Below are 20,227 nucleotides of genomic sequence, written 5' to 3'. Positions count from 1 at the left end.
AGGTTTCTTCACAATGGACAACAAGACCAGTTGTGGGACAAGAGAAATATTCTAAGAAATCTAATATTGGTGCACCAAGGATTTTCTGGATGGGGCACTCACTCAGTCACACACTGCAGTTCAGGGAAGAGTGTACTTAAGTTTGTATTTGTCTTGTGGGTGGAGAGGAGTTCACACCAAACAAGAGAATTATATTTACAGAGCTTTCTTGGCTAGCAGAGATAGAATGGGAGGATTTTCTCTAATGCAACACCATGGTGTGAGTCAGGGGCCAGTTTCACAAAAGTGAACACTGTTTACACAGAGATTGCAAAAGGTGGCAACAGGATTACAGACAAGTAAATGAGCTAGATTCAAAACATATTTTAATGTATTGGGGGTTAAGAATGTGTGGCGGTCTACAGGTTGTTTAGGGCATGTTTACCTTTAGGGCACAATATTGATATCTTGTGATCTGGTGATTCCTGTCACTGTAGCGGTCCAGGGGGGTGAACATGATACTGAAAGGGCCAGCCCACTGACTGAAGAGGATGAAGAGGTGATGTCGCAGGCTCTGCTGTGGAAACAGGAAGCGCCTGTGGTGCACTGGAGAGTGGGACAAGTGAGCCTGTCATGGGTTTCGCTCATTGAGAAAATGAAGAGTCAGCAAAAATATTGAAGTATCTTAAACTCTTAACTAACTACTAAATGTGCATTTTCCGATATGGTAATAAGGTGTTGGTGTCCCTAGATAGATCATTAGTCATTCAGTGGGGACTTGTGAATGCTTAGCAACCCATGAGTCATCACCTGTCCTTGTCTGCTCTGTCCTTAAGCTGCACTATTTTTAGATCTACTCCCCTTGGGCTATGTCCAAATCAAGATCAATGTCAAGAGTCTTGTGCTCCATGCTCTGTGCAAACTCTAGCCAAATGGAAACCTATTATATAATTCACAATCCACAAATGGATGAAAAGGACAGATTGATTATATTAGGTATAAAACAAATACAAAACATTTACAGTCTATTTTAATTCCTCCAAGAAGTTTTCACCCATATCTGTTTGTTGGTTTGTTTGTTTATTTGTAAGCAGGATTACACAAAAAGTTGAGGCACGAGCCAGGGAAAAACCCGAGGGGCAGAGCTACAATTTTTCCCTTTCAGTGCTGGATAGGGAATTTTTGACATTTTTGTCAATTTCTCAGGAAACATTGTATGGATCTTGATTTAATCAGACTATCTATTTATGGTGTTGAGATTTATGAGTTTGTATAACTAATCCAGATAATAATCCATTTCTGGTACTTCCTTTTTCCTCTGCTTTGTCTATTATAAAGGCTAGACAGACATGTGTAAGACTGTTTGGCCTTGGTGGAGTTATATGCTCAATCTAACCTGCAGAGCACTGTCAGTGACTGGGCTGACCAAAAAAAAAAAAAAGACACTAAAGTTGAAGTAGTTGAAGAAATCTATTCTGAGTACCTGGTACACACTGGATGAGGTTAGCCACCATGGCACTGAAGTGAGCTCGGATGTCTTTGAGGATCTCTGCATCTTTGTCATTCTCAGCTTCCAGAAGCATCCGGGTTAGATCCACATACTCCAGGAACAGAGCGCCCAGGGCGAGGGTGTCACGTTCCAGTGCTCCGTTTGTACTGTTCGGTTGCAGAGAAAACAAGGAGACGCCCAGTGAAAAGACGTCACCAACCAAACAGTACATGACAAAAACACATTAATTTCTTTTCAAATATCTGTCAAAACCCAGACTGTATTACAGCAGTTAACTGTGAGGATCTGGTGCAGGAACACTGGATTCAGCAAAAAGTTAGTTTTGAATCCTGGTGACCTCTCTTTATTGTTTATTATCCAGAGTGAGATTCTGTCCTGTGCTGGGCTGTAATGTGTCAACTAGTGCCACACTAACCTGTCACTGATGACACCTGCATCAGCCAGCAGCTCAAAGATCCGCAGCAGCTGCAGTCTCAGTAGGTCTCGCCGCTCACGCCGCTTCTTGTTCTACAAAAAGTCATTAAGACAAATCCTTAATTGTACAAATCCTATTAATAATATTATCACTTATTATTTTCTGACTCTCTTAATACATGCTGGCTCTCTGGTGGGGCTACATCACATTTTGTAGTTCATTAACAAATACAAATATTACACATTTTGCTCACACTGTGTATTGTAATGCAAATATAATCAACCAACCTCAGGCCTTCTTTCTAATGCCTCCTTCATTAGGGGATGTAACTCCTCCACAAGCTCCCTTTGTGCAGACAGTGAAAATATAACCATTTCATTTTTAGACAAAATGTTAAATATTCATCAAATAACAAGAGTAAACATTCAGTTAATGTAACAACATTAAACAGACTATTGTTATATTTTCATGGAAAGGAGATTTGAGCTAAAAAAAAAAAAATCTGATTTCTAGGAAACAATTTAGATGCAGCTGTAAATGGCAACAGGGCACCACTCAGCTGTAATCCTCTGTTCATCTCCACTATCCACACAATACAGGTCAACATGGACTTTAATAATGAGGAAAATAATGGATTGCACTTTAACTTCCATTTAACTGGTTCAGTCTCATTACTAGAGACAAAAACAAAACTACATCTTAGATCTGTGGCCAAAATCATACAACAATAAGCTATTATACATCTTGAATGTCAATCATAAAAATCATAATTTGTAAGAGGAAGAAGAAGTGCTTCAGAGTAGACCATTTAAAACGCAGTTCTCTGATATACCTGAATACAAGGGCATTGGTGCGACCAAAGCCCAGAACTAATGACTCTGTCAGCTCAATGCTCTCTGCCCTCATCAGTGGAACCAACTGCTTCAGAAGCCAAGCCACAGATGGGCTCCCGATAACCTGTAACATCAAACACCGACGGTTCAGTCAGACAAAAAAAAACTCTCACGCTGCTTGAACATCACCAATTACACGGGGCTGCATTGAGGTGAAGTGTCTGTACAGTCAAGAATATATCAGCTTCCTGTTTCATTCATGTAAAGATAGCTGCTGTGTAATTTGATGCTTTGAGTTTGAATGTCAACAAGCTCTGTATGAACACCTGATCCTGGAGAGACAAAGCACTGGGGGAATTAATAAGGCCAGAAGACAGGGAGGCAGCTACCTTGTTATCATAGCTGACACTGCTGTCAGGTGTGGCGGACGTGATCTCAGGTGTCGATGCTCTCAGATGGCCCGGGCTCATGATACTGGGCTTGGCTACCCCAAAGCAAAGGATCAGGTAGTTTCTCCACAGGGTTATATAACTGTCCCCACTGCCAGAGGTGCTGGTCTTCTTGGCGTACACTGGGTTACTGGTGAATCATTCAAGAAATATTATTAGATCCTTATTTTTATCTATGCTGTTGTTGACAGGAAAGCGTGAGGTGGAATTTTTAAATGCAATGGGGAACTGGCATAGGGTGGCTTTGTTCAAAATAGGAGGACTAAATGCGGATGTAAAGAAAACAGAGAATAGAAATATCTTGTGATCCCTCCTGAGCTCACTGCAGTGTTTGAGGACACTTACTTTGGGTCTACCAGGGACATGAGTGTCTGCATTCGTGTGAAGGCGTAAGGCCAGGCGTAACTCAGAGCTGTGGGGCAGTGCTTGGGCAGGTTTTCCTGTCGGAGAAGGCTGTACGCGCACAGCACCCAGGGGTCCTTCACAGACTGGGCGAAAATCCACACGTGTGAGGGGCTCCTGATGTCATAATGACTGTTGACAAGAAGTGCGTTCCACTCCACGAGCCACTGAAGGTCCACGTGGTGGCCAGTTGGCAGCGCGGCCTACAAACAAGCAAGCGGAACAGCAGGGGGCAAAGGTCAGGGGTCATGACTGAATTAGATATCCAATTAGAAACATTTCTTTCATCAGCCTATTCAGCCTTATGCTTAAGAATATGGTAATCATTAAGGGGAAATTAGATATATTTAGAAACACAATTTAATAAAGCATCTAATTTACTGTATTATCCTATTCTCAATAAAATCAGTATTCTGAGCATCATGTTGTCAGCTTGATGATTATGTAAATGTATGTCAAAAGGTCGACAGCTGCTCATTTCCAGCTGTTCATTCAGCTCTCATGTTAGATAACTAAATAGTGCTTCTGTCATACATTCAACTGCTGTTTTGTGAACCAGATTCTATTTGTGGTTGAATTTTTCATTGACAGTCATTCTTTTCTTGAAATTGGCTCAAAGTAAAACACAGGCAACTAGCGATCTGTACAGGGTGTACCCCACCTCTCGCCCAATGTCAGCTGAGATAGGCTCCAGCCCCCCCTGCAACCCTTAACAGACAAGTGGCATAGATAATGGATGGATGGATGGAAAACACAGGCAATCAAACTAGCAGACACATGTTGATTGAAACTGTAGGTTTAGTTTGGAGCTGAGCCACACAGCGAAGCTACAAAGAACTTACTGTGTCAGAGACTGCGACGTTGACAAAACTTTCCAGGATTACAGGGCTGAGCTGATCCATTATCTCTATCATTGGTTTATCATCATCCTGCAGTTGAGAAAAAAACAAAATCACAATCTGTAAAATGCAAAAAACAGTCTCTGCTGAAGTCTGTCTGAAGTTTGGTTTTCTCTCACTTTACCTCAGTCTGTCCGATCGTCATGAAGAGACTTCGTATCTCTTTGAGTATGGCGATGGCCAGTCTGCGGGTGCTCAGCTGACAGGAGCAGAACAGTACAAGTGCCAGTCCCTCTACAGCATGCAGCACAGTGGAGTGAGGACCTCGCTCTGGAGGTATCTTCAGACTGGAGCTGGTCTGCAGCAGCTGTGACATTAACATCAAAATAAAACATAAGATGATTTCACAGTTGCATGACTAAAATAACACCTCAGTACATTAGATTCAACTTATTTCTGCAACAGGAATGTGAATGTGTTGGGGAAAGAGTTAGCATTAGCAGTCAGAGCGGCAAAAAAAAACAAATTGTGATTACGCATTCCTTCTTATTAAAGGCACAAAAATAGTTGTAATACTATAATACTCGAGAGAGGTGTGTACCTCTGCAGTGTGTATCTTGGCTGTGTCAAAGCTCTTCCCTGGGGCAGCCTGGGTGAGTTTCCACTGTGTGAGCAGTTGCAGCAGCAATTTGAGGGATGTATCTAACAATCCCTGGTGGGTGTCTTGGACTTCACGCAACAGGAAGTTGGTGAATCCAAACAAGACGTCGTCACGCCAGTCTGGGAAATCCACCAGCAGACTTTGCAAGGAGTTCTGGGCTATGAGTCGCAGCTCATCATCCATATGAATGGTCAATCTGATGAGGAAGACAATGAAAGGCAAAAAAAATCAGCCCCACTGAAACACTTTAATTCAATTGCCTTAAATTAACCTGCTACATTAAATAAGTTGTCAAGTGTTACTAAATTGATTTTTTTGTGTATTTTTTATTTGAGAATTGGTTTATCAGTTTTTCTTTTGATGGATATCTACTTCAATAGCTGATTCTGAATGTTCTTTCAAAATATAGAAAAAGCACATCATATTGTATTCAACCTGCTGAACAAAATATTTCAACTGTTCAACAAAATAATCCTCCTTTGACATTACTGCTGGAAGTCATGGTCATACTGTGTGAAAACAGCATAATAATGTGCTCTAAACACAACACTAGGTTGAAGACATTAATGGAGGCAACAGGACATTCAGGTGAAACCGGATCAGGAAAATCCAAACAAAACATTAATAACACTTGATTACACATTACACATAAATTATCTTGTCGGACAGCAATATTAAACACCCAGAGCTCAGCCCTCTTTATAAATGTAGTTTCTCCAAGACAGGTGACTTACCGGGAGAGCAAGTCTATGAGCTCTGGCTTGGACATCCCATCAGGCAGGATGCGAGGAATGGCGGCAACACACGTCCTGAACAAGTCAATCTTGGGCTTCCTTTCACCTCTGAAAAGGTCAGATTTTAAGTTTAACTGCAAGCACTTGCTTTCAGTGGTTGTCAAGTGCAAACTGATAAAGCATTGTGATAAAAACAGATTATTGAGTTCATTTAAGTAAGCATGAGTCAATGATGAAACACTTTGCTGAGTCACTCTGAAGTTTGGCCAACTTGAATTGTTTTGGCAGCTACAATGACGTGGAGAGATGTGTGCACATACGTGATCATATCCTCAGGCTCCTTGTTCAACATCTGAGCGTTTGTCATCATCATGCACCGTCCCACCTCCTTGTCCAGGTGTCTGAGGATGTTGTCAATAGCCTTCCGCACATTAAAATAATACTGTGACATCCCTGGAGAAGATGAGAGAGAAAAAAAAACACTGTTGTATCACTGTTGCTGTGATATGCCAGATCAACCAGTGCTATGTGAGTCTGCAAAAGCATTACACTTTCAACATTCCTGGCCACAGTCTATCTAACTCACCAATGACTTTGGCCTCCTCATCTGTCAGTGTTTTGCTCAGGTATGTCTTCTTCACTCTGAGTGTGTTCCCAGAGGGCAAAGTGCAACCGGTGTTAGGCATTGGAGGCTCACCGTCCTTCTGCTGCAGTTTATCGGCGATGACTAGGAATGCTCTGAGACCAATATTCATCCTCTGAACAGAGAAGAAACTTTAAGTTCAGGTGTTTGTTATCAACTTTAAAATGACCTAAACTAAAAAAAAATACAGCTTCTAAAATTACAGGAAGTTACCTGGCAACGGCAGGCTATTATAAGCATGGTTTCAATAGATTTGCTGAAATACAATTGAGTGACACACACACATCATATAAATGAATGCTGAATGCATACCTCTGGATTAAGACTAAAGGCTTTTGCGGGTTTTCCAACACAAAGGAGGTCATATATAATTTCTTTCATGGCAAAATCAAGCCTTTCCTGTAATGACATGAGGAAAAACATGTTTAATGTGATTTCATTCATTAATGAAAAGTCACAGTGAGAGCACCATACATTGGTTATAACAGTGACTTCTCTGTAAAGCAGTATAGCATATGTCATTGTGTTTACCTGTGCAATAAACTGGATGATCTTGACAAAGATGTTGAGAGGCATGTCTCTTGGTACCACACTGCGGGATCCTTTGGGGAAAAGAGTTGTCACAATGGTGCTGAGGCGACTGTGGACACAGAGAAAAGATCACTTTATGAGGATACCTTGAACAAGCATTTCAAAGGTTTTAAAAGGTTGCGTACAGTTACATAGAAAACAGTATTAAAGTGTTAGCTGGAAGTTTATTTTGGGCCTAGTTAACACATTTAAGGAGTCCTGGCCTCCTGGATTCCTCATGTGGACTCAGGACTCATAATAATGTCTGTAAACTGCTGATAAACTTGTGGGCCACCAACACTGATGTGACTTGTCCCCATTTCTGAATACCCTCTTTCTCCAAATGCCAATAAAATCAGTAACAAAGAGGGAGGGTGAAAATATTTTCACAAGCTCACAGCCATTAAAAGGAGGGTATGGACTGAAGATATTTACCCCTGTGTCGCAGTGTTGCTCTCACACTTAATTCTGATCATGTAGACCCACAGCAGTCGATACAAGGACTCCAGTGCAACACGAGCCATTTTAGGGTCTCGACTCTGCAATAAATTCACATTTATAGCGGAAAGTCAACACACTGCAACAATTGGCAGCCTAAAAGTGATACCACACCATGCTTAATATATTAAATGCTAACGAGAATAGTTGGAATGATTACTGCCCAATATCATGCCATGTCATGAACACAATAAAAGAAAAAGTAACAGTGTATTTATTCATGTTTTGTGCAACACAGATGCACACTTGAACAACCTTTATGCTACTTCTCTGCCCAAAACAAAGGCCACTGTAGTCTGAATTGAAGGCAGCTGGTTTCCAAGTTAAATTACCTTCAGATTTGAGAGGCAGTTGTTGAGGAAGACATGCCATCTGTTGAGGAAGAACTGCTTCTGGCTGACGCACAGCAGGCACGTCACCAAGGGGTAAAAAGCCTGCATACAGAACAGAGAGTGTTTAGATCTCTTTTATCATATGCTGCACTGGTAAAATAGTTTCATGCTAACTCAAAAATACATTTAACACTTATAGTTTCCACATATAATATTTGAGGTTGTCCGCTCAGTGGATAATTTGAGGAATTATGCATTATCTTGGAACCATATCTGCATATGTGCAATCTAAGATGTAAACCACTTTTCTTTTGAAGACGTAATTAATTTTTTTCTTCCTTTTGCTGACAATGCATTACTTCAGCCAAAATTGCTGCCTCAGGGGGATGAAGACCTTCTGTAGCACAAACTACTGTTCCATAGGGTTGTTGTCTTTCCATTTCATTGTGAACTACTGTGGTGAAATGCTTTATTGAGGACACTTTAGGGGGGAAGGGACATTATATATGCTTATATATACTGCATTGCTTTCATGCTCTTTTTTATGCTTTGAAATGGCAGCCTGTCTTCACTCATGAATTATTTCTACTGTGGACACTGATGTTATAACAGAACATTACACAAAAGTGACCTTGAAATGCTTGAGGATTCACAGGGACCACAGACATCTAGGCAATCCAAGCGTTCAGCAGGGGGTGTCAGAGTGAAAACAGAGGTGTACAAAAACAAACAGGGCCAACAATCAGTGTCAGTTTGTTTTCTGCAAAGTAACTAACCAGCGAGTGCTTCTTTCTGGAGGACAAGTCCAAGGTTGTGTCGTACAAGCTGTCCACAAAATTCCTCAGGCAGGGTACGTTCACCTCGTTCTTCACGGCCTAAGACAACATCACACACAAGACACAAGACTGGTGCTCTTTTCTCATTTAAATCAAATGTTGTGTAATATATGCAACATGTACAGGAAGGAAAAAAAACTTACTGCTGCAACAGGAACCAAAATTTCAACAAAGAGACCAGCCAAGGCATGCTTAATGTCCTTGTCCTTGACTTCCAGGAAATACTGGGCACACTCCTATACAAAAGAGAGTAGTAAATGTTTTAGCACACAATAAAACTTGCTTCACTATATATCATTATAATATATCTAACACACGTAGAGAGTGTTAAGAAAGGATTTACCCAAGAGATAAACAGACTTGAAACTCTATGGTCACAACTGAATGTAATACAAAAAGTGCATGCCAAAGCTAGCAGGAAACACAGTCAAGGTCAAAGGGCAGCAAATCCTGCCAATCCTGAGAATTTTCTGTACATTTTCTACACAATGGTGATATAAATCTATATTTAGGTCAAGTTATAGGACACAGAAATCGAAAGAAAGCCAATAAATGAGTGAGAAAAGAAAGTGTGGTACAATATATAATCAGTTTATACTGTAGCAAGGCAGGTTTATAACTGAAGACTTGAAATATTATTGAGTTATTGAAGTCTGCTGTACCTGCATGAACTGGAAAGAGGCTTCAAAATCCTCAACAGGATACATCTTAATGCGGAAGAACTTGACCCCCATGATGAGGCTAATGGTGCTCTGGACTACATATGGACTCTGCTCTTTCTGCCGCAGCTCTTTTAGCTCGGTCATAAACTTCTTCTTCACAGCAGGAAACCTGAGGGAAAAAAAAAACTAAATGAGATTCTATATAAAGACATGCCAGCATAGCTCAGTCAGACAAATCCCAATTCAGCACTTCCACAAAAAAGTTCCCCCATTCGGAGTCGTGACGTGGAGAGAATACAGTGGCAAAATATTCAGGGAGCACGGTTCCCAAAATATCATCCCCCACGTCTCACTCTCTATATGCAGACTGCAAGTCTGTGCCCCAAGATGAACTCCTCGTCTAGCACCTGATCCCTTGCCCAAATTGAACCAGAGATGGGATTCTTCAGCTGATCTAAATTTAGAATATAATTCATCATGAGAGCTCATATGAGCATCTTCAACCTCTTCCCTGTAGGCTAGCACTGCTCTTGTAAGTGAATACAGCTGTTTCTGCATCTTGGTCAGGTGAGGAGAAACTGTTTATTATTTCTACAGACACAAACAGTGACTTATTTAAAACAGCATTAATCTCTCAGCTATGAATCCCATCTGAATAATGTTATTTATGGTCACACTCCTGACTTCTTTCTTCCTTTCCTGACCTCGTAGAAAACTAAAGATCTCTATAAACGCCTCTCAGTGAAGTATCTCCTGCAGGAAATTAAGCAGAGTGCACTTTGGATAATAGGTATGCAGTGTGCTCACCAACCATATCTCTATTTTAAGGGTTTGTTCCTTGCTACAATGATCTGAAAACTTCAAATAAACAGACATCAATTTCCAGTCCTAGTTTGGTGTGAAGGGGACCTGTCCAAAAGTGTGCCGTCCCTTCAGTATGTTCCAGTCTCCTGAAGCGGGGAATGTTTTGCAGGGAGGCACTAGCAATGGGAACACGCCATCATTATGTGGCATGACACCAAACCTCAACAGAGCAGAGAATAAAAGCTTGAACAGCTGATGAGGGGAAGATGGAAAAGAGAAATAATGACAGTCAATTATATAATCATAGGTCTGTCTTTGCTACTTACTTGGACTGGGCTAAAACTCCTATGACTTCAGCATAGAGGTCTGCTACAGTGTGCATGTTGCCAGTGTTAGGACCATGATACCTGTTGGAAACACAAAATAAGACAAACAAATCTCAGAGAAACTTAAAACTATGAGAGAAAGAAGGAATTGTGTTGGAAAAGATCTTACCCCTCTTTGTATCTAAAGTGCTTAAAGGCTAAGTTAATGACTTCATTGACCAAACTGTCAAGGACCGGGTGGAGCGGCATCTGGTTGAGAATCAGGAGACACAACGGCAGTGAGAATGAATGTTCAAAAACAACATATTCACAAACTACCAGTCATGATAGGGTTATTTTTTGCAGCAGAAGTAAATCAGGACAGAATTACTGCTGTCAAAAAATAATAAGATGAACTGAGTGTGGTGTTTGTGTGGTACAGATTTAAGTTAAGTCACCTGTTTCAAAACTTCTATCAGTACAAGAGAGAAGATGAAGTCAATGGCCAAATCCCTCCTTTCAAGTAGATAGTCTCTCTGCTGCTCATCGCTATTACAGAGAGAAAAAAACAAGAGCAACACGTTTGCCACAGTCATACAGCGCATGTGAGCTTCATCGTTGTTTCTTTACATTCCCTACTAGTGACACATTGATGCATGCAGAAGTTAATAGAGCAATTCTCACTTTTTGGACTTGGTGTTGGCTCTTGGCCGGTACTCGTGCAGCTCCTCCTCTAGTCCATTCTGTCTTTTGTACCAGTCAAACAAAGTGCGCAGGATGGAGGGGAGACAGTACTCCGCCAAAGAGCTCATGGCGCTTATCAGCTGGAGGAACAAGACATACATCGTGCAAATGCATGTTTGTGTTTAACAGTTAACATACCAAAGTGAGAGATAGCAATCAGTGTTTCCTTTGTTTATTTGAATGGCAATCAGAGCGAAAATTACGACAGTATATGAGAATTCATTTGCATTTGTTTTCACTTTTTTTTTTTTTTTTTTAATCAGTGTGATACAAAGAAATTAAGCGAGCTGGGACAGCTTTTAAGTTTAGTCCAAGGCTACATTAAGGCAGAGAAATGAGATTGTAGGGTGAGTTGGTCCTCATTGGGACTGTGCAGAGAGACAAGGTGCCCATGGGGCAGCCTCCCTCAGTCATAGAGGGGGAGGGAGAGGGAAAGGAAGGAACAGGCCGGGCACACAGGAAGGGAGGAGAGTCTGGTTGGGCCGGGGAACACAGCGAGCCCTTCATTCAGCACCAGGCTGGAGAAGAATCCTGGCTCTGTGTGGCTGCTGAATGGCCTCACGCAGCAGCACAAACACACCCCTGTCGCTGTGAAATGGCCTTCTCTGCAGAGCCACAGACCTGCTGGACACACCTAGCGTGGAGCCAGCGCCAGCTCTCAAGGTAAACACTCCTGCCCTTCACTGGATCTGAAAGACCTTTTGGGATGTGAGCAGGGCTTTCACCCATAAGCCCTTTCATGTTACAGTGCCTGATATACTAGGGCAGTATTTAGAACGTGAAAACTGACTTGCCCAGATGCTCATGGGGAGAGGCAAAACAGTCACAGTCACATTGCTGCATATTTCACAGCACTTACTTGGTCAAACTGAGGATCTTCTCCCCTCTGAAGTGACTTTGTTAATGGCTTTTCCTGAAAACAGAGAGAAAGGAAGCAATTTTACAACTTGTGTAGGTTCAAAAAAGTTCCCTGAAGTTTGTTCTGAAGCTCGTAACTCTTTCCACCCTCTCTGAAGGGTGAGTAAAGTATTTTTGAACAGAGACTCTTACAGCCCAGCTAATGAGAGAGCCATCAATCAGTCTGATACCAGGCATGAGCAGGCAGGGTCAGATATTAGAGACAGGACATTCATGACACCTCCCATTATTACACTCTTCTATCATCTGATATAAAGGCCCTCATGAGGGATTTGGGCTAGATGCACTCATCTCCTGCTGTAAGGGCAGTGCTGTGTGTTTCATGGCTTATGTATGGTATCAGCAGGTATTAGCAGGGCCTGAATGAGTTTGAACATTAAAAGCTGCTAACCAGGATGGTAAATATATAACAAAAATGCTGCACTGTCTGATAGATGCTACCTTCCTGAGTTTAATTAGAATTCAGTTGAAAATTAAACATCTTTAAAGGGTAACAACACATCAGCAAAAACTGAATTAAACAAGCTGGTCAACATTTAAATATTGATGATTCGTTTTTTTTGGACATTAGATGCCTTATGATATTTGTAATCAGTTCCAAGAAACAGTCCTGTGTTTAGTCCATTTCAGAGATGAAATATGCTTTAATACTCAGCGAAATGTTACCAAATTAAAATTAGGATGAAGACAGAAAATTAGTGAAATGTGAAAAGTGTGCCATGTTAGTTTTTGAAGACATTTAATAATGCAGCTTTAGCAGGGGATGCTCCATCACTCAGCACTGAGCTGATGTGCTGGCAAACTGATGCCAATTACCACCTAATCCATCAATGTACAAATCAAAGCATCTGCTTTCCTTTAACTTTTTGCTACTCCGCTCTTCCAGATACGTCCCTCTGCTGTCTCGTTGGCCAGACAGCAAATCACAGCACATCTCTTACTTGACAATTAATCCAAAATAGCTAACTGTTGGATGTCTCTGACATTGACATTGCGTGGGCTGATAGTAATGTCACTCTCTCTGTTGCAGCTGGGAACACCAGCTAAGCCCCATGCTCTGATGAACCTTTTAGTTTTTGGGCAAATGCTTACATCTGAGGAGCCCATCTGTGCTGGAATGACAGAAAAGTCGATGCCTCTTGCAATGCTGTGCTTTTAAGGACTTTACTTCCCTGATACAGCAAAACTGACTGTATTCAATCAACTCATACATTTACAGCATTTGCTTAATTATTTTTCTGCAACTTAGATATCATGTATCTGTTCCCTTTAAGTGTAGACTTTTTCAAGTTTCTTCTTTACTTGATTAATTGATACTGACTGCAGACCACTGAACATGATGAATTCTGTTAAACAAATTCACCTGAGTGATGATGAAAAGCAGGAGGGACTGTATGCCAATGACTACAAGGCAGCCCTAAAACAAATTACTCCACAGAGAGGAAAAACAAAGAGAGACACATCCTCACTGCTGCTCTCCAGAGGGAGTTACACTGAAACGAGGGGTTGCACACTCTCCCTGTGGTAATTAACACTTCCCTGCAGATCGAGGCCAGTGACTAACAGCTACCTATAAATCAAAGTCTCTAAAACTGGAGCCTGCCTGTCCACAGCAGCCACAAGTAAACTTATAGGCTATCAGACCTGTACAGACTACATGAAAGGGTAACTATTTGTGGCAAACACGGCTACAGAGTATTAGACCATAAAGCTACATGTATGATGATTAACCACGTAATGTATTTTAGTTGGAGTCTGAGGCTTTTCTCAGTAATAATAAATCAACTGGTCTTTTTTAGTTGACTTTCAGTTTGCACTTGTAAAATACTAATGTGCCCCTGGGAGCAGGTGGTGAGTGGTGCCCACATAAACACACAGTGGCTATTCCCTGTCTGCCTGACTATCTGTCAACAGTATTATTTATGACAACTGTTGCTGGCCCTATCGATCAGCTCCAACATCCACTGAACAAAAAGTCTCTCGAAGGTTTTATTGGCAACTTTTACCTTCATCTAATTACCAGTACTGTTCAACAGACAGTGACAATATAAAGGCACGTGCAGAGAGCAACAGACAGAGAGGGTTACCAGTCAGTTCCAGATGCAAATTACTGAATACTGGGAGAACAACTACCCTCTGACAAACCAGAGGCACTTTCCAAATCAACATAGCAAGCATTTGACTGTTATCTCAGAACTATGTCTACTTAAGTGTTATTTGGGCTGCAAGTAACAAGCAAGTATTTTCATTATCAGCTAATCTTCAAATTATTTTCTTGAATAATCAGTTAATTATTTTTTAATCCCCCTGGTTACAGCCATCATGTCAGAAAGGCAGCCTAGAATATCTGTGGTGTAATTCTCAAAAATGGTTATAAAATGTATTGACAGCTGCTCAATGTTCAGAATTTTTATTATTTTTTTTTTAAACCAGCAGTTTTTAACTAAAAAAGAGTAGATTAAAGAGGACATGACTATAACTCTACCCAAGGCTTATTACAGCAGCACATTTCATGTGTGAAGCTCAGCTGAAGCTTGTAAACACTGTAGCATTCACTGAGAAGCTGGCTAAAAGTTCCACATTTCGTCCCTAAGCTACTTCCTTCTCTGTAGTGATGGAGCTGCTGCTTCACACAAAACTTCAGCTGACAGCAATTAAACATGACAGGTAGTTAGCATCTGTGCCTGAGACTCAGTTGCATGCCCAAGGCCTTGACAGTAATACATCACAGTAATGTTTCAACTGTTATTAGCTTCACTGCAGGGGTCAGGCTGCCTACTGTCACAAAAACAGATCAGCATATTATAAAATGTATCATAAATCAGCTATCATTTTAAAATTGTAGTAGAATTACTAAATAATCTGCATTATTCTTACACCAATGTTTGTAAATCATTGCTGTCAAGCCAGGTCTTGTGAGCCTGTCCATCAGGCTTCCTGTCTGAACCCGTTACAGCAGTTCATAACCTGTGGGCCGGGACACCCACAAGGGGTCATGAGATGAGTAACTGAGCAGCAAACAAGACAATACTAAATTCCACCACACAAAATTCTGGTTATTTTAAAAAACTTTTCTCTAATTTTTGCTTTTTTTCCTTACTGTAAAATCTAATACTGTTTACTGAAATTATTCAAATAGACTAATCTGTGACAACTATGCTCACTCTTTTTCCCTGAACTGTGTAAAACCCAAAGACATGCAGCCTTTAACAAGTGGTTGGAAGTAGACAGGGCTTTAGATCAAGGGTTTACAAGCAAAAACAGTTAGGAGGCACTGTCACAGAGCACCAGTGTCATGATCTCATTTCCCCCTGATAAAACCAACAGCCGTTTTCAAAGAGAACCAGAGCAAGAACAACCAATCGCCACAGGGCACAAAACGCAGCAGCCCTCCAGTCTGATTCTCTGCCGACTCACCAGCGGCTCAGCCATGATGATGCGGATCTTGCGCTCGGACACGGTGGTGAAGTTGGCGAACAAGCTCTTGAGGACGTACTCGCCCGGCTTGCTCTCTGGGTCGATGCTGATGGGCATCATGGCTGGAGGACCCTTCTCTCCCTGAGGACAGCAGACTGGAGGGATGGGGGGTTTATTGTATCCGTTCCCCACGGGCGAAGCTGTGGAAACGACACAAAAAGCACAAGATGGGAAGCGGTTTTGTTAAGTCAAACATTGCCAATTCAAGCACAACTGAGTGGGACGGGATCAGCCACAGATCTGTTTATGAAGAGAGATTGCCGAATAGGGCATTAGTGAGAAGTTTCCAAACATGGACATAAAGTTCCCAACATGTTGAACATTCCTGAGGGAGACTGTCCAAAGGGCACCGGCTTGCCCCGAGTCTGCTCTTTCTTTCCTATTGCTACAGTGAATAGAGCGCATATGGAAATTAAAACACCATGGCCAGCAGCTGGTGTTTTCATTTCGTACCAGAGATGTCATTGCCCTTTGAGGGAAGCAAAAATCTTGTGCATGTGACCATCCTTCAGCCAGTGTTATGATGTGGCCCACGTTTAATTACAAACGGCCTGGCTCAGGCTGTAAAACCCTTCAAACTAACACACAAGTTAAAATTTACCTCAGTGTTACACTCTGCTGCCTGCAGACACAAAAGTGCTAAATATAGTAAAGAGCTGCATACAAACATCTCATTAGAACAGTGAAATTTTTATTTAGCCTGAACTGTGCAACTCCTAACTTCACATCCACCACGGGAACAGCCATAAATCTGACGTGTAAAATATTCAGAGAGGACTCCGGGACGAGAGAACAGAGTAACTGCCTTACAATAAGAACCACATTTCCTTCAGGTACTGCATTCTGGGTGTGTAAACATGTGTGAGTGCAGTGCATGTAATAAATTAATGTGACTGGACAGAAATTACATCATCAGCAGCAAAGCACAGAGTGCACCGTGTCAAGAAGACATTATATCTCGTCAAAGCCACATATCAAAACACCAGACTTTGTAGTCCGCTTCATTATTCTGTTTTCTTTGCTGTTAAATTATGGATCAAAATTGGCCAACAGTCAAATATCCCAGTTACAAAACTGGTTTGGTTTGAGATTACAAAGAATTAACACAGCATATGAAGGCACATCCGTCGTGCTGCTTAATTGTACAAAGCAACTGTCATATTGAAAGATTTCTGTGAGACTACTGAGATAAACAAACTATAACTGAATTAGTTTAGCCACTGAAGAAACCTGTGGCATGTTTTATGGGGGAGTATTTATTCTTATAAAGTAATTATAAGGATCTTTGGCTCTTGATCTGTTCTGCTTATCAGTGTATAATATATATATAACTGATATATATGACAGGCCTGTACATCATGTTTAAGCGCAACACAGGTGAGCCTTGACATTTAAGTAATTTATGTTCATCAAGTCAAGTTGTGACAAGACAAAAACCTACAGCATGTATACAAATACACACTAGTGAACAGGGAATTGAGATTTTATACATGAAAATTGAGCAGAGAAAAAAAAAGGAGTTTAGCAAAGTTCTAATTATTATTTTTAGAGGCTGCACCAGTATGTAGATCTGACCGAGGTGCACAAGAGACGTAAACTGGCTGTGGTACTAGTAAACAAGCCTTCCTCTCCAGGTCTTTTCAAGACATGAAGTGTTTGGATATCTTTCAAGGAATGCCCAGCATGTGTGACGATCTCAGCATGGCTTTCAGAACATGCTTCCCTCACTCATGGCAACTCAGCACCTACCCAGGCCCTTGATGAAGCTGATGACACTGGCCTTACTCCAGCACACAGCCGTCCCATCCATTGTGCGGAAGGAGGATATGGTATCCAGGGTTGTCCTGAGTTAAGACAAATGCTTGCTAGTAAAATCCACCAACGTTCATGTCTTGTGTGTCAGCTGGCTCGGTCCTGCTGGGCATAGTTTCCATGGCGCACAGTGCCAACGGCAAGTGCGTTTTTAAGTGGGAGTAGTGTTTGGTACGAGAGACCACGCAATCTCTAGATTTCACTCTCTCTCTCTCTCTGTATCTCTCTCTCTCTCTCTCTCTGAGTTGCTTCTGCTATGGCTTCCTCTAGCCTTGTGACCAACCGGTGCCTTCCAAGAGTGAAGGTCAGGCAGGAATTTTTAGCTGAGCCACAGCACAGTGATGCGGTCCAACATGCTATGGTGGCATAGTTGTGTGACTATATTTATCCCGGGGTACACACTATACTGACAGAGCAACCCTCCCCTTTCCTCCACCTCTGTGATCCTAAAGCACGAGGCACAGACCACCAGAGTGTAAACACCATTCTCCAGCACTGCTTCCCTTAAAGTCAGTGACAAAACTCAGGACATGAATTTAAGAAAATGAAAACTTCTTTAAGCCTATAAATCAGCCTACAAATCTGATTTTAAATGACTCTCTAGCAACAGTGAGTCTCAATACAAACAGGGCTGACTTTACAGGACACAACAAGTTTGATAAAATTAAATCAACATCTCATTTATAAAAAATCTTCCCATGTCATTGACTGTGACTGAAGATGGGAGGTGAATAAAGCAACCCAGTGTGCATATGAAGCCCTTTCTGTTGCTCTGGGCGCTGTACGAAGTCTCAGTCGCGACATGTGACTCTGTAAACAAGGAGCTTGGGCACAGTGTGCATTACATCATTGCCATGCTGGAAGCACCCTGAGCATGGTGGTGCTCCAGGGAGGACAATACAAACAGACTCACAAGTGTCTCTCTTGCACACGCATGCTCACATAAACACAGATATGCATTACAAAGAATACAGTTCCCTATACTGCAGTCCACAGAGACTGTCCCACTGAGTAAACAACCACTTTAGCAGCCGTCTGTGAACAGAGTGGGTGGATATTTAGATACTACTGACCTCTTTAACTGAACCAGAAATTCCAATGTCAACACAGACATTTGGGAGCACTTTGTCCAGCTGCTGAGAGAAACACTGACAGTGCATTTCTGTGAGAGAGTAGTGGGCAATGCATGCTTTGTAATGCCACAACATTACTATTTAATGCTCTGCTTCAAAGCTGTGCAGTTTTTTTATATATATTATTCTTCCAGGCTGCTAATAAAGGGACACTGTTCTTAGGTGCACCACTAAAGGTCAAAAAAAAAAAAAAGTTTGCGTCATGTAAGGTAATAAGTGGGAAAATCTTGTCAGCAGCTTTAGGCCATTACAGTTTAAGGTCAAAGGAAACAACCGGAGTCCCTGTTAACCAGATGTGTCACACTGACTATTATTTCCATATTAAAATGAAACTGAATAAGCTCACATTTAATTGTGAATTCATTAATAAAAAGAAATAAAACAAATACATGGATACCTACAAAAATAGTAAAAATTCAGTCTCCAGGAGTGCTCTATGGAGATGAAGCCAAACTATTTTTATTGAAATATTTATCAAAAGAGGATGCAGCAGCTGGAGCCAGCGGAGCAAATACATCCTAACACTAATACATTATCACAAGTTCACAGTGTGTCTCCAAAAAAAATGGTGAGAGTGGAGAGGGTGATTACAGACCTCTGTGTAAAGCAGATTAAAATGTCGGTCTCAAACTATTGACCATCCGCCCTGTTTTAGCAAGCTGACATCATGCTGGAAACTGCTTCCTGCTGTGAGGGAGAGTGTTTTGGGCCATTTATATAAGTCCCTGTTAAAACGCCTGCATCTGTCTCTTTCAGCTAAACGGAAGTTATTTGTCTTGTCTTCTGCAATTTCTTACTTACTGTTGAAATACTATTTTCAGCCACTCAAAAACAGATCGTAACTATTGCAGAGCACAAAACTAAAGCATGAAAGTGGAATGATTTAAACAAATGGTCAAATGTGACACAAACTGAATTGTAACAGAAAGAAAAGATTAAGATAACCAAATATTTAAATATAAAAAGATACATTAACTCATAGAAAATGATTGCATTTCATATAAAAAATAAATGGCCAAAGAATAACATGTTTGACTACTCATTAGAGGAGCACTGCTGTGATCGGCTCTCTGTGGCTCATCTCCTGTTCTGATTGGTTGATGGCGGACCGGCCTTCAGGCAATTTGAACACTAGACCTGATGCCGCTGCTACACAATGCCAGTTCTGTGCTGCTGGTTGTCACTGTTTTATTAGAGCTAGACCAACTGACTTATGTGAGACCAGTGTCTAAAGGGCCTTGGCTTTGTTTACCTTGTGGTTACATACAGAGCAGGCTGGATCTCTCTCTCTCTATCTATATATATATATCTATATATCTATATATATCTATCTCTCTCTCTCTCTCTCATATACACATGCATATATATATGTACACACACACACACACACACACACACACATATATATAGATAGATAGATAGATAGATAGATATAGATATATAGTTTTTTGTTAACTACACATGGCAGTATCTCTTGTAATCTTATGATTCATTACATAACCGCTCGTGTAAATGGGAGCAGAGGGGTGACATTAGGAGATCACATATTCAATGAAAATGTTAAATGCATAACCATGAGTTACTGCTGTTACAGTACAATGACTGCCTCTGCCTTTATCAGCAAAGTGACCCACTGTGAGGATTATGCAACATCATCAGGAGATGGCTCAA

At 41.2% G+C, this 20,227-nt stretch overlaps 1 protein-coding gene across 6 annotated transcripts in view; it reads right to left on the bottom strand.

Annotated features, from left to right (window-relative positions):
• Positions 1-20,227, bottom strand: part of frya (furry homolog a (Drosophila)) — a 51,114-nt gene that overhangs the window by 19,805 nt on the left and 11,082 nt on the right. For 5 of the 6 annotated variants that reach the window (XM_051078963.1, XM_051078961.1, XM_051078962.1 and 2 more), the window contains exons 2-27: positions 15,552-15,751; positions 12,076-12,129; positions 11,157-11,296; positions 10,931-11,021; positions 10,663-10,742; positions 10,494-10,574; positions 9,364-9,532; positions 8,845-8,937; positions 8,642-8,740; positions 7,866-7,967; positions 7,471-7,574; positions 6,997-7,105; positions 6,778-6,864; positions 6,409-6,580; positions 6,143-6,275; positions 5,823-5,930; positions 5,029-5,284; positions 4,612-4,794; positions 4,431-4,517; positions 3,532-3,791; positions 3,127-3,316; positions 2,737-2,861; positions 2,192-2,249; positions 1,905-1,996; positions 1,463-1,635; positions 425-585 (exon numbers count right to left, since the gene is read on the bottom strand). In XM_051078963.1, coding sequence (XP_050934920.1) covers positions 425-585; positions 1,463-1,635; positions 1,905-1,996; positions 2,192-2,249; positions 2,737-2,861; positions 3,127-3,316; positions 3,532-3,791; positions 4,431-4,517; positions 4,612-4,794; positions 5,029-5,284; positions 5,823-5,930; positions 6,143-6,275; positions 6,409-6,580; positions 6,778-6,864; positions 6,997-7,105; positions 7,471-7,574; positions 7,866-7,967; positions 8,642-8,740; positions 8,845-8,937; positions 9,364-9,532; positions 10,494-10,574; positions 10,663-10,742; positions 10,931-11,021; positions 11,157-11,296; positions 12,076-12,129; positions 15,552-15,751 — 3,407 coding nt within the window. Of the gene's footprint in view, positions 1-424; positions 586-1,462; positions 1,636-1,904; positions 1,997-2,191; positions 2,250-2,736; positions 2,862-3,126; positions 3,317-3,531; positions 3,792-4,430; positions 4,518-4,611; positions 4,795-5,028; positions 5,285-5,822; positions 5,931-6,142; positions 6,276-6,408; positions 6,581-6,777; positions 6,865-6,996; positions 7,106-7,470; positions 7,575-7,865; positions 7,968-8,641; positions 8,741-8,844; positions 8,938-9,363; positions 9,533-10,493; positions 10,575-10,662; positions 10,743-10,930; positions 11,022-11,156; positions 11,297-12,075; positions 12,130-15,551; positions 15,752-17,360; positions 17,688-20,227 lie in introns of those variants that run through there. The other variant, XM_051078965.1, reaches the window with a different exon arrangement.

The sequence above is a fragment of the Lates calcarifer genome, linkage group LG21 (assembly GCF_001640805.2).
Source record: "Lates calcarifer isolate ASB-BC8 linkage group LG21, TLL_Latcal_v3, whole genome shotgun sequence".
Taxonomy (NCBI): Eukaryota; Metazoa; Chordata; class Actinopteri; family Centropomidae; genus Lates; species Lates calcarifer.
Note: the sequence above shows the minus strand (reverse complement) of the source record. Positions and strands in the feature narration are given on the sequence as shown.